The sequence below is a fragment of the Dermochelys coriacea genome, chromosome 10 (assembly GCF_009764565.3).
Source record: "Dermochelys coriacea isolate rDerCor1 chromosome 10, rDerCor1.pri.v4, whole genome shotgun sequence".
Classification (NCBI taxonomy): domain Eukaryota; kingdom Metazoa; phylum Chordata; order Testudines; family Dermochelyidae; genus Dermochelys; species Dermochelys coriacea.
Genome location: NC_050077.1, coordinates 20,971,793 through 20,987,158, shown reverse-complemented (window position 1 = coordinate 20,987,158; position 15,366 = coordinate 20,971,793). Strand labels below are relative to the sequence as shown.

The window sequence follows — 15,366 nt, the reverse complement described above, 5'->3', positions numbered from 1 at the left end:
GGGCTCTTGTGTATTAATACCTGGTTGCTGCTGGTTGCCTTTTCTCATCACTCAGTGCAATCTATGTCAATGTTAGAATTACAGGACTCGTTCTTCACACTCAGAAGCCAGTTTTGCAACCATTATTCACTTTGAGCAATCCTTAGTCATGTGAGTAGTCCGACTGAAGTCACTAGGGCTACTCGTGAATATGAGCCACAAAATGGGACAAAGGCTTGAAGAATATGGGTCTCAGTTCGTTAGACTTTTTAAAATAACTCTACATTCAAGAAAGTGCATTAATAATATGTGGATTCTTTTTCTGAAAAAAAAAAAAACCAACCAACCAGCCCTTGGGTTTCTTTACTGTCAGGTTTTAACATAATAAACTGAGTGCAATAACAAAAATGAACCACACTGCACCTTTAAGCCGGGGGCCATTTTCCGGCTTGCTGAGGAAAAGGAAACAGTGCTTTAAGAGTGAGGGAGAGAGGTCAGAAGCTGCTGCAAAATGGGGAGGGGTGAGCGTGGTGACACTGACTCATCCCCTGGGACCGGAAGGGCGAAGGAGTTGAAGAGGGGTACATGGTACACTTTTATTTGCTGCGTAGTCACAGACATCTAATAATATAGTTGCAGTCTGATTAAAACCATATCAAGTGTCTCCTGTCCTTCTTTCGGTATAGACGGACAATACACCAACCTATGGGAACGCAGATTATCCAAACAACTTGTGAGAAGAGAGTTGTTCTGGGGCACGGGTAAACCAGAATATATTCTTTAGTAAACATGAATGAATATTGGTTAAGGCTCAATACAGGGGAAAAAAAGATGGCTAAAGCATAGTTTACTGCCTATGGCAATATAGCTAACAGATATTGTGAACTGGATTCCAGTTGATCCATTTCAGAATTTCCAGCACTTGTAACAATTATTCGCTTTAGCTGGTCTCACATCATTATTACAAGTCACTTTCCAGTAAAAAAGTGACAGGCACTTTCAACTTAGGCAAGCCTTAGCAACAGCATTTCATGTGTCTTACAAAGTAGTTATAAGAATGCCCAAATATCCCCTTCCTTTAATGCTGAGAGACTGTTTTTATAATAACATCAGCAAGAAATCAATAACAGAACAAAGCTAAATACTAGAATACTCTATGCTGTAACATGTTAACTTTGTGTTTCCTTTTTTGCTAAACTCCTTGAGCTGACTTGTACTGCACCTTGCCTTGCAAGAAAAACAAAAAATTCAAAAGAAAATAATTAGAATCTCCATTTTGGTAGAATTACTCTTCACAAGTGAGAGTTTCTGGGAATAACTGACTAGTAACGTACAAAAGCTACTTTTGCCCTATCTGCTGTTTTTTCTCCCATCACTTACTTTGTAAAGTTCATAAAATACTCTTGAGTGCATCAGAGTATCATAATGAAAAAGGAACAGTCATTCCATTTCCAAAAGGCAATGGATTAGGAAAGTTTTTTAAGTTCAACTTTCTGACAAATATTGATTAGTGATAATTACAGTTGTACTTCTAAGAAAAAAATAATATTCTCTGAACACGATGCACACAGATCTCAGGAACAGAAATAGATGGTATGAGTGTAAGAGACACTACAGCACAAACAAGGGACTCGTAGTAATAGAGTAAGTTTAGAAGAAAAGAGAATGCTTTACAAAACAAAGGAAGTGTGTACAATTTGCTGAGTCCCATGTGAAGAGCCCTCATATTTCCTTGGGAAAATGCTTCCTGCTTTCAAAAGTGACCTTTAAATCAGAATGATTAACTTTAGTATTGAGAGTCTCCTTTCAGGAATTAACTCAATGCAGCTGTATTCTCCCCAAGGCCTTCCATAATCAACAATATAGGATAGGTCAGAATCACAGGGCAATTTAAAGTACATGGTGCTGATGTTCACAATTATAAAAAGGGTCAAAGATCACCACTTTGAGGCTCCAGGTTCCGTGGCTCCCTTTGATGGTGCCGAGATAGCTTTGGAAAGCGGGTAGCCACTCTTGAGCGATTGCTTTTGCTTACTGGTTCTCCCACAGGTTGGATATCACTAGGAAAAAAGAAAAACAAAAACACCAGAATAAGTTCATGTTGTGTGTAAATTCTCCTGTAGTTATTCTAAATGCAGAAAAGGGAGCTGTTATGAGACTCCTGCACATGATGGCTAAGTACAGAACATATCTTTAATTACACAGCCCTGCATTATTTATACTGCTAACTGGAGTCTGAATTACAAATGTGCTCTTGCAAAAATGAGAACAAGTAGTACTTTATGGAAGACAGTAATTTCTAAGATAAAAACATAACTCAATGGGCTGAAGTTCAGAGATGGCATTAAAAGCATTTGGAAGTGATATATGTAAAGGCAAACTACACAAAAGCTTGGATGATGCCCTAGTTAACATTCGTCTAATTATGGATGGATGTATCCTTACGTGATGAAATACATTAGTAACACACTGCCGCTGGGAATTCTTCATTCTGTTCTGGCTCACAACAGACTATGATCCTACATGAATGAGTCTTCTGAAAACAACTTACTTGGAAAAAAAAATACTCTAACAACAACAAGCAATAATGGAAAATTCTGCCTCATTCAGAGGTTATAGACTCTTCAAAAACTACATTCGAAAGGAATAATGGTATACTTTTGCTATACTTTTAGAGGACTCTACAGGATTTAAAATTATACAGTTTACTCATGTCTCAATCAACATCACTGATTACCATTTCACAAACCAGCCAAATGATAACAAGGTTATGCAGCATGCAAAGTCAAAGTTATTTTGACATGTAAAAATCAGCTATTTATACCAATATTCAATCTGAGTTGATGAATTAAAAGGAGAGATGCTCTTCTGCAGTCCTTACTATTTTGGGTGAAAGCTGATGTATTTTGGAAGCAAACAATACTCCATGTAGATCTCTTCTCCCTGCAGGATGACATTTACCACTGCAGTGCGCCCGCCTAAGGCTTATTTCCTTCGTAAAACCACTTGGAGAACTACTGATGAAAAGCACTGTATAAGAGGTAGGTACTATTATTACATGCACACTTAGATTTCATTTAAGATGTATTTTGAGGGCTTAAATGGGATGGACCTAAATGGAACATAGGCCTTGTACAGGCTCTGTTCAAGGGTGCAAATTTCACCCTCCGGGAGCAAAGTACTTTAGCAAGGTAAGTCAGTCAACAGTACTTCATTTTGTCAGTGGTAAGTTTTGTAGTTAGTTAGTTTTGAAAGGCTAATAAACAGTTGCCAATATTCCCCAACATAATGGACAGTGGTTCCAGAAAATACCCTGTCAAAGTCGGTTGCTAAATAGAAAATGTTAGCAGAAAATAAAAATGCTTTTCAAATAGCAATGTGAAGTTTCATTGTTGTGCATTTCCCTAGCAGAATAGTTTGAAGTAGCTTCAGTTTTGAGACAGCCTTAAGTATATTGATTTTAACTAAAGTTCACTAGAGTTCCTAATACAGTACTTATTCTTCCGCTGTGACCAGAAAGTCCGCAACATGAAAATAATTGCATAAAATGCTCATCAAATCTCAAAACTCCTTAGCAACACACTTGTTGTTCTTGTGTAATAGAAAGGTTTACAAATTAGAACTTTAGTGCTTTGCTTGCTTGTCAATAAAATCAAAACACTAAAATTTAGCTGGGTACATAATCTTACTCTGTGGTAGCCATAGATAATTAGATATCCATTTTTACATTTCCAGATTTTATGATTTTTCATTTTGTAACATCAGAGTACTGGAGAATCCAAATTCACAAAAGCTATATGCAGTACCTAGAAGAGCCTGCTTTCTGAATCAATTTCAATTGTGCATATTAATGTTACCTCGATTCTATTTTTATTGATATAGGTGCTGTGGGAGGGAATTTATTACTACTTATGATTATACTATTATTACTGGTTTCAAAGTAGCAGCTGTATTAGTCTGTATCCACAAAAAGAAAAGGAGTACTTGTGGCACCTTTGAGACTAACAAATTTATTTGAGCATAAGCTTTCGTGAGCTACAGCTCACTTCATTGGATGCATGCAGTGGAAAATACAGTGGGGAGATTTTATATACACAGAGAACATGAAACAATGGGTGTTATCATACACACTGTAACGAGAGCAATCAGGTAAGGTGAGCTATTACCAGCAGGAGAGGAAAAAAAAAACCCAAAAAACAAAAAAACCTTTTGTAGTGATAATCAACGTGGGTCATTTCCAGCAGTTGACAAGAACGGGTGAGGAATACACATTCTTGTCAACTGCTGGAAATGGCCCACCTTGATTATTACTACAAAAGGGTTCCCTCCCTCCCACCCCGTCTCCTGCTGGTAATAGCTCACCTTACCTGATCACTCTCATTACAGTGTGTATGGTAACACTAGCTCAGTCTGGCCTGGAGCAAATAGAGTTCTAACATTCCAGCTTGTCAGACATGTAATATGTTCAGCTGTTATCTGAAATTCATGAGCATTTCCATTTGTTAGGCCTGACAGGCTGGGTTGAAATTTATATAAATCCATTTGGTTTGCTATCCTGTTTCTATAACAAGTGAGTTTTGGATATAATGACTTTTTAGGCCAATTCACCCTATCCAGCTCATGAGAATACTATGTTATAGCCTGCTGGTCTCCTGGAACAGGTATCAGCAGTGCCACTCTAGTCGTTTGTCTTCCAAGGCTAAATTGGAAGGAATAAAAATAAATACACATAATTTTCAGTATACATAAGCATCAGATTTACAAAAGGGAAGAAATAAACAAATTTTGCATTGATTGGCATTTCTCATAACAAACAAGATTACCTTTAACGCTAGGATTCAGTTTGCCAGAATGATGGCACTGCTGACAACTGGTAGGATCATGAAGCTAAACAGACAGTTATTGACTATCCAGTAGTTTATACAGTATGTGAAAACAGTGTTATATACATCAGGTGTAACTCAGTGCTTGTTTTACTAGAAGTATCTCCTCCTGCTGGCATGTTCATGAATTATCAGAGTTAGCCCAATAGGAAGCCATTCACCCTTGCTTTTGACTGAAAGCAGAGAATCCATCAAAAGAAAGGAGAAAGAGTTCAAAGGATACAAAATGGATTTTCTCCAAATAAGGAGGTATGGATCAATAGGACTCCATCTTGACTAAGAAGTGTGGACTGCTTGGAGTGTATCTGGTTGGATGGAAAACACCAAAATAGTGTGAATTAAGTACAAAAATACCAAATTCTATTCTCAGTTCCATTGATGTAAATTCAGAGCAACTCCATTGACTTAAATGAAGCTACTCCAGATCTACAGCACAATGACTGAAAACAGAATCCTAGAGCATTTGCCTTAATAATGGATTTTTTAAACCTATTTTTAACATCACAACCTAAATTTTATTTAAATATAGAATTATTTTGCTTAGTTTATTACAAAGATTTATGTAGGATTTAAAAATGCATTATTATAATACAGAAATGTATTAGAAATACATCTAGCACTCTTTTCTGTGGAAACAGCCACCAGCAGTTGAAATTCAATTTCAGCTGCTAGTGGCCAGATCCGCTTACATGGAAACAGATGTCACATGGGCAAAAGTAAGTTACAGAGTAGCAGCCGTGTTAGTCTGTATCCACAAAAAGAAAAGGAGTACTTGTGGCACCTTAGAGACTAACCAATTTATTTGAGCATAAGCTTTCGTGAGCTACAGCTCATTTCATTGGATGCAGTGGAAAATACAGTAGGGCAATTTTATATACACAGAGAACATGAAACAATGGGTGTTACCATACACATTGTAACGAGAGCGATCAGGTAAGGTGAGCTATTACTAGCATCTCTATCAAGCGTTCTTACAACTAAAATACCCACCTGCTGAAGTGAAGAAATGGATTGACAGAGCCAGAAGAGTACCCAGAAGTCACCTACTACAGGACAGGCCCAACAAAGACGATAACAGAACACCACTATTCATCACCATCAGCCCCCTACTAAAACCTCTCCAGCGCATTATCAAGGATCTACAACCTCTCCTGAAGGACAACCCATCACTCTCACAGATCTTGGGTGACAGGACAGTCCTTGCTTACAGATAGCTCCCCAACCTGAAGCAAATACTCACCAGCAACCACACAACACAACAAAAACACTAACCCAGGAACCTATCCTTGCAACAAAGACCGTTGCCAACTGTGTCCACAGCTCACTTCATCATATGCATGCAGTGGAAAATACAGTGGGGAGATTTTATATACACAGAGAACATGAAACAACGGGTGTTACCATACACACTGTAATGAGAGTGATCAGGTAAGGTGAGCTTGTGAGACAGGCGAGTCCTTGCTTACAGACAGCCCCCCAACCTGAAGCAAATACTCACCAGCTACCACATGCCACACAACAAAAACACTAACCCAGGAACCTATTTTTGCAACAAAGCCTGTTGCCAACTATGTCCACATGTCTATTCAGGGGACACCATCATAGGGCCTAATCACATCAGCCACAATATCAGAGGCTCATTCACCTGCACATCTACCAATGTGATATATACCATCATGTGCCAGCAATGCCCCTCTGCCAGGTACATTGGCCAAACTGGACAGTCTCTACGTAGAAGAATAAATGGACACAAATCAGACGTCAAGAATTATAACATTCAAAAACCAGTTGGAGAACACTTCAATCTCTTTGGTCACTCGATTACAGACCTAAAAGTGGCAATTCTTCAACAAAAAAACTTCAAAAACAGACTCCAACGAGAGACTGCTGAATTGGAATTAATTTGCAAACTGGACACCATTAAATTAGGCTTGAATAAAGACTGGGAGTGTATGTGTCATTACACAAAGTAAAACTATTTCCCCATGTTTATTTCCCCCCATCACTGTTCCTCACACGTTCTTGTCAACTGCTGGAAATGGCCCACCTTGAGTATCACTACAAAAGGTTTTTTTTTCCTCTTCTGCTGGTAATAGCTCACCTTACCTGATCACTCTCATTACAGTGTGTATGCTCTTTGTGTATATAAAATCGCCCTACTATATTTTTCACTGCATGAATCCAATGAAGTGAGCTGTAGTTCATAAAAGCTTATGCTCAAATAAATTTGTTAATCTTTAAGGTACCACAAGTACTCCTTTTCTTTTTGAGAAATAAGTTAGGAACTTTCAAGACATATTTTTAAAAAAATCTTCCCCTTATCTAAGTCCACCCAACTTCCATTTCTGGAGAAACAGGATGGAAAAGGCTGCCAGCATCTGAGTGTCTCTCACTTGTCAGTTTCAGCTGCAGACTGCCTGCTGAGCACTGAAAGTGCAGGTTTACAAAACACAGCCGCAAAATGTAGGAACTGCTAAAAAAGTTTTTTTTGGTGGTGGGGGATGGGGGAGATGGCAAAGTGGCAAGGAGAAGATGATTATTCTCCTGCCTTGTTTCCCTTTGATGCATGCAATAATTTTAATCCTGACATATTGCCTGGCCACAGATCTGCACAGCTAGAACATTTTCCTTTCAACCAGCTATCTTATTAAGCAATCAAGAGTTGAGTGCAGTAGTACTCATTCTATGTACATTTCAGTGGTCCTGCCAGTATCTCTAGCAAATACATATAAAGGCAACAATTCAGTACAATGTATTCTATCTCAAGTTATTTTTGCCAACAGCTTTCTGGGCACATATATGTGCAGTGCTCTTGTCACTCTCTTTTCTAATCTGTCCTTTGCTATAAGAACAGAGTTACCAGCATTTGTATTTAAGGACAAACCTTTTGGCTAACAGTCTCCAAGTTTATGGTTGCCTGTATTAGGCTGGTTCATTTGAATATCCAGTTCTTTCTTTCAGAGTAGCAAAAAGAAAAGGAGTACTTGTGGCACCTTAGAGACTAACAAATGGGTAAAAATAGGTAGCTCATGAAAGCTTATGCTCAAATAAATTTGTTAGTCTCTAAGGTGCCACAAGTACTCCAGTTCTTTCTTTTTTTCATCACCTTATAAACATCACAGTCTTTATAGGGTATATTTTGTAGGATACCTCTTAACTGTTGGCCTATTCAGCAGAAGAATGGTCAAATGCTACAGCTTCCAGTTCTTTTTTACCCTCTTCATTTGTTTGAGCCAGAAGATGAATGCATCCTGCTGGGAAATCAATTCCTTTTACCCATTAAGTCATTTTTAGCTTGTATGCATTCTTGATTACTCTGCCCAGCATTTGTTTGGATACCAATTCAGTTTAATTGATTTTGTCATGGTGTCAAATTCTGCCTGAGGTGCATCTGTAGATAACAGCTTAGAATAACTGCTCTTTTTAATGACCTTCTGGTTCTTTGTTACTTTCCCCCAAAAAAGAGATATCTGTTGGTGGAGTCAATCAGAGTCACCCAGGCACCAAGTGAGAGCTGCAGGAGGAGGTAGTTCATCTGAATAGCATCCAAGAGCATGAGGACTTCATCTACAGAACACACGTGGAAACGTCCGGGACCGAGGATGCTAGCTGACTACAGATAACTACAGTGGCACCAGAGGAGGAGGAAGAACTGGCTGTTCTACGAGGAGGAGACTGGCTGTTGGCCACTTAGGACAGTAGATAGTGCTCCACCTACCCCTCCACCCCATCCATTGCAGTCAAGAATCAATATGCTGTTCTGGCAATAGGAAGTGAGGAGCAGACACCAATAGCCAAGGAGGAGCCACTGCCTGCCCCCATAGCTGGGAGGCTCATAGCCACCACCCCTGAATAGTGGCAGCATTAGAGTTTTGAGGCGGAAATGGAGCCAATCTGACATGAGGTCCTGGGAGGTGTGCTGCCTGCCTGAAGCCTGCATCTGAGACTTTAGAGAAACATTGCCGAGGCTTATCCGTCCCTCTGACTACTCCTCCATGCTGCTCATCCACATGGGCACTAATGATACTGTCAGGCATGACCCTGAGCAGATCAGCAGTGACTACAGGGCTTTGGGAGTGAAGATGAAGGAGTTGGGAGAGCAGGTTGTGTTCTCATCTATCCCCCGAGTTAAGCTTAAGGGCACAGGCTGGGATAGGCACATCCTGAAGATGAATGCATGGCTGTGCAGATGGTGTCGACAAACGGAAGGATGGGGTCCATCTGACCAAGAAGGGGAAGAGCATCTTTGGGTGCAAACTCACTAACCTGCTGAGGGAGGCTTTAAATTAGGTTCAGAGGGGGACAAAAGCCCACAGGTAAGCATAAAAAAAGGTGACAGCAGGGACTATATGTTATGGGGGACACGGAAAATTACAGCAGGGTCATAGGAGCAACAAGAGGCAAGTCAGTGGGAGAATTTGCTCAACATCTTACATATCTATACACAAACGCAAATAGTATGGGGAACAAACAGGAAGGACTGAAAGTATTATTACATAAGCTACATTATTACTTACTTGACATCAGAGATTTGGTGGGATAAATCTCATGAATGGAATATTGGCAAAGAGGAGTATAGTTTGTTCAGGAAGAACAAACAGAGAAAAAAGGAAGGAGGCACTTTATTACACATCGAAAATATATACACTTGTTCTGAGATCCAGAAGGAGGGGAGAGGCAAACCAGTTGAAAGTTTCTTGGTAAAGATAAAAAGGGTAAAAAGTAGGGGTAACATCACAATAGGGGGTCTATAATAGGCCACCAAATCAGAAAGAGGAAATGGATGAGGCATTTCTAGAACAAATAGCAGAAATATCCAAAACACAAGACCTGCTAATAATGGGGGACTTGAACTACCCAGATACCTGTTGGAAAAGTAAAACAGCAAAACACCATTTCCAATAAGTTCTAGGAATATATTTTTTTTCAGAAGGTGGTGGAAGTTATTAGAGAACAACTATTTCAAACTTGATTCTGACCATCATGGAGGAATTGATAGTGAATCTAAAGATGGAAAGCAATTTGGTTGAAAGTGATCATGAAATGATAGATTTAATGATTCTAATGAAAGGAAGGAGTGAGAGTAGCACAATAAGGACAATGAACTTAAAAAAAAGCAGACTTTAACAAACTCAGAGAAATGGTAGGTAAAGTTTCATGAGACAAAAATCTGAAAATCTAAGAGATAAAGGAGTTCAGGAGAGCTAGCAGTTTCTTAAAATGACAGTGTTAAAGGCACAGCTGCAAACTATTCTGATATGAAGGAAACACAGAAAGAGTAGTAAGAGGCCAATATGGCTCCTTCAGGAGCTCTTTAATGAGCAGAAAATTAAAAAGGAATCGTACAAAGAGAGGAAACATGGACACATTGATAAGGAGAAGTACAAAAGAAAAGCACGATCATGTAGGGATAAATGAGAGAGGCTGAACCACAACATGAGTTACACCTAGCAAAGGGGAGAACAAGCAATAAGAAGAGGTTCTTTAAATACATTAGGAGCAAGAGAAAGACAAAGGTAAGTGTAGGGCCTCTGCTTAGTGGGGGAGAGGAGCTAATAACGGATGGAATCAAGAAGGCTGAGGTGTTTAATGCCTATTTTGCTTCAGTCTGCACGAATAAGATTAAAGGTGACCAGATACTCAACACAATTAATATTAGCAACAAAGAAGGAATCCAAGCCAAAATAGGGAAAGAACATTTAGATAAATTAGATGTATTCAAGTCAGCAGGGCCTGATTAAATTCATCCTGGAGTACTTAAGGAATTAGCTGAAGCAATCTTGGAAATGTTAGCAATTATCTTTGAGAACTAAAGGACGACAGGTGAGGTCCAAAACATATCTATTTTTAAAAAGGGGAACCAGGGATACATAGACCAGTCAGCCTAACTTCAACACCTGAAAAGATACTGGAACAAATGATCAAACCATCAGTTTGTAAGCACCTAGAGGATAATAGGGTTATAAGGAATAGCCAGCATAGATATGTCAAGAACAAATCATGCCACATCAACCTACTTTGCTTCTTTGTCAGTTACTGGCTCTGGCCCAGTAGTTGGCCCAATAGCAGGCCCAGTAGCAGTAGACATGATATATCTTGACTTCTGTAAGGCTTTTGATGCTGTCTCACATGACATTCTCGTAAGTAAACTATGGAAATGTGGTCTGGATGAAATTATTATAAGGTGGGTACACAACTTGTTAAAAGACTGTTCTCAAAGAGCAGCTAGCAATGGTTCCGTCTCAGAATGGGAGGGCATCTCTAGTGGTGTCCCAATGGGAATCAGTTCTATGTCTGGTACTATTCAATATTTTCATTAATAACTTGGATAATGGAGAGGCGAGTAATGTTATATAATATGCAGTGACACAAAGGTAGGAGGGTTTGCAAGCACTTTGGGGAGAGGATTTAGAATTCAAAGAACTTAATTGGAAAAATGGTCTGAATCGACAAGATGAAAGTGAAAAAGTGCAAAGCATTACTCTAAGAAGGAAAATCAAATGCACAATTACAAAATGGGGAATACCTGGCTTGAAGGTAGTACCGCTGAAAAGAATCTGGGAGTTAAAGTGGAACACAAATGAATGAGAGTTGACAATTGTGATGCAGCTGCAAAAGAGGACTACTAATTATTGGTGTATTAAAACGAATGTCCTACGTAAAACACAGGAGGTAATTGTCCCCGATTTACTTAGCACTGTTTGAGGCCTTTGCTTGAATACTGTGTCCAATTCTGGGTACCACACTTTAGGGAAAGTGTATGGATAAATTGAAGAGAATCCAGAGAAGATCAACAAAAATGATAAAAGGTTTAGAAAACCTGAAACTATGTGGAAAAGTTAAAAAAACGGGCATATTTAGTCCTAAGAAAAGAAGATTCAAGGGGGACCTGATAACAGTGTTCAAAACATGACACTTGTTATAAGAGGACTGTGATTAATTGCTTCCATGTTCACTGAAGTTAGGATGGTAGTAATGGGCTTAATGTGCAGCAAAGGAGATTTAGGTTAGAGATCAGGAAAACTTTCTAAATACAAGGATGGCTAAGTTCTGGGAAACAGGCTTCAAGGGAGGTTGTGGAATCCCCATCACTGGAGGTTTTTTAAGAACAGGTTGGATAAACACCTGTCCAGGATGGTTTACTTGGTCCCACCTCAGCACAGGGGCTGGACTTGATGGCCTTCCAGTTCCCTTCCAGCCCTACATTTCTACAATTCTATGTGGTGATTGTATGTCAAACTGTAAACTCAGACTGTGTGTTTGCTTTCTATATATGGCCGTTTGAATTGCATCACTCTGCTGTCTGGTGGTGAGAATGTGCTCAGAGACTGTGTCTATAATAATGGCATTTAGGCTTTGGCTTTAGAATAAAAGTGTTCAATGTATACCTGGATTTATTAATTATTTTTGCTACTGTTATAATTATCTTTCCAGTACAGTGGAGAAAATCATTGCATACACACTTAAGATACATTACTATGTATTGAAAATATTGGAGTAATTAAAAACAGAAAAGACTTTTATGCATCAGGATTCACAATACATCTACATGCAAAATGAGAGGAGTAATGTTCATTTGTTTGACAAGTAGCAATTTCAACTCACTGATGCAACACTGGATTATAATGACAAGCAAGGGACTTCCTCCTTTATAGTCTCAAATTGTTTGCATTCAAAGACTGACAGATTGAGTGTAGACAGCCTTAATTACCAAATTAACTTTTAAACAGCTCATAATCAATATGTTTGGCATTAGAAGTAACAGACAGATACAGGATGAAATAGTAAAAAATGAAACATGTAAACTATTTACAGAAAGCATGTCTCAGACACTATCGTATTTGCAACTATACCTTATAAAAATCGTAAGCCACATAAATCCAAATTTTTACAAAAGAAAGCAAGCAGAAGCCATACACCACCTCATCTTATAGGGGTAAGAAATGGAGATATTTGTCATCTCCTCTTATATCCCCTACTCTCTGCCTCTATCGTATCAAGAATATTTGAAAAGTTAAGTCTCCTACTGCTGAAATCACCAACTTACCTCCTGTGCTACTATGATTCAGTTTAGCATCACCATCTGATTGGACTATGTCAGTCAAATCTTTTTATCTTATTACTGCTTTAGATTGCCATGTCTTGGTTGAGCTCACCTTGACCACTGCCAAAACCCAGCTTCTCATGGACTATCTCTGCAGCACAAGAGCTGTGGGTTGTAAAGAGATGTAGGTGCAGATAGAGGAGGGATGTAGTAGGGCTGTTAGATCTTCCATTCTGTAAATCCAACAACCTCATTGAAGCAGGGATTCAGGCAGTGTGAGATGACTCTACTCTAAGAGTGGGTCAAAGGCCAAGGAGCAGGTGTGCAGCTGCTGTGTTGCCTACTTGGGAGGATTTCTCTCCCCCATTCTCTTTGAGACACTCTTGGTCCGAGCCCAGCTCTTTGGATTTGGAACAATAGGATGATGCATCCCTCAGCAATGGAACTTACATTTTTTCATCTTTGTTCAGATATTCTCCTTGGCAAATAAGCTTCTAAGATTCTGTGCTCTGAGTTTTGCTAATACACTGCTTATAAAATAATGAAAAAAACATTATGGCACAAAAGTTTAATGAGATTATTTTAAATAATGAAATCCTTTTTACTATTACTATAAGAATGAATGGCAAGATAAAAAGAAGTTGTGATCAAAAAATCTTATTTTGATCAACCAATACGTCCTTCATTTTTAATTAGTCCATCAAATAAAAAAGTTTTAGCTGCTTTTCTGAAAGTAACCTCATCATTTGTCTTAGAAGGTAACAGGAGTGACATTAACACATGCAAAAATTTAGAACAGAGTCAAAGAAAACCTTTATTAGAGAAAGATTAGGATTTTCATGGGTGTTAAGATAACAAGAGTAAATATGATGGAAGAAAAAATTAATAAATGGGAAATCCACTTCTAAAATATAATTCTGCAAGATTATGACTTTCCTCTGGTAGGTATGTCAAATATAGTAAATAAATAAATGAACTTTCACAGCAAAAGCTCTTCCTATTATTCTTTATTACTGACGACAGCTTAAGTGCTGACAATATGCTTGATACTGTGGACATGAAGATGGCCTCGAAACTAAAGAGTTTTTGAACACAGAAAGGCCTCACCTTGGATAAAGTTTTATAGACTTTTTGAAGTTTTTAAAAGCTATTATTTTTCATTTCTTTCCTGTGTGAGCCTCATTAAAATAGTAGACTTTTATGAAGAGATCTGATTGAGGAGAGGGTTGAGGCTTGACATACTGGATTTGGAAGTACATTTCATAAGTCTCATCAAGATGAGATGAAGATGTAAAGAAAGGGGGCATTTGGGCTGGCGTTGAAGAAATACAAGGGACATGAAGGAACATGATCTGGGAGCATAAAGTTGTGCAATGTATTGAAAACAAGAAAGGGGAAGCTAGTAGAGCAAATCAAAGAGGGATATGACATTATCTGACCAATGAATAATTTTGGTTGTAGCATTTTAGCTGAATCAAAGAGGAACTATGGGGACGTCAGAGAGAACAGCAAGGAGGTGGCCACAATAATCAGTAACAAAATCTGATTTCACATAGCAGCAAGTTAAAAGCAAAAAACAAACAATATCAGTAACTAAAATCAGACTGAAAAGGCATCAGTATCTCTGGAAAAATTTAAATAATAATGAACCTTTGCTATAAGTGCTTTTCAGAAAAACTTGAAAACCCAACCTTCACTTAGACTACACCAGACTCCTCCCATGGTCAGCTGAGCCTTAAAACTCTGGACAGAAAAACCCAAAAGTATTTAGGTGGACCCTACTTCAATCTAGTCATCTTCTCAGCTTTCCATGAGCAGTGGCCTCTCTCCATAATACACATCTCCCAAAGGTGTCCCACACACCAACTTGTGTGACAAAGGGTTGCTAAAAAAAAGTTTAATCTCCAACACAACAGTGAATTATGCAATATCAACCTGTGCTTATGTTTTTTATCTTTGAATGACGCATCTTGTATGTTGTTCTGGTGGCAGAACCACTCGGCTTTGTATTTTTCACACCATAATGCACAAATCAACAGATTCAAACGGGCTTCCATTGACTTATGTTTCAAATGCATTGGCAACAAATAAAGCAACAGAAAATGGGATTTTTTGGGTTTTATAATTTTAAATCTGGACCATGTTTCCCAGGATAAATTATCCATCTGCCCTTCATGAATGCTCCTGGATTCATGAATTATCAGATGTCGCCTAACTTTAAAATAATAATTAATTAGTTCATTTCATGGGATAAGCATTACAAGAAAATTTAGATTTTATTACTGATTATTGTGACGTCTTCTTATTGGTCTCCCTGATGTCCACATAGTTCCTCTTTGATCCAGCTAAAATGCTACAAACAAATCATTTAAGCCCCATATTGGGACTGCGCATAGGATAATGGATGAAGCAAGCAATACAATTCTGGGATTCTTCTAAGAAAATAATTTATTATTGTAT

At 38.5% G+C, this 15,366-nt stretch overlaps 1 protein-coding gene across 1 annotated transcript in view; it reads right to left on the bottom strand.

Annotated features, from left to right (window-relative positions):
* Positions 1–1,179: 1,179 nt before the first annotated feature.
* The window catches only part of SNX29 (sorting nexin 29), a 477,394-nt gene continuing 463,207 nt past the window's right edge, over positions 1,180–15,366 (bottom strand). Inside the window, 1 exon segment of the mRNA XM_043494140.1 lies at positions 1,180–2,039. Coding sequence (XP_043350075.1) covers positions 1,910–2,039 — 130 coding nt within the window. The 3' untranslated portion in view covers positions 1,180–1,909.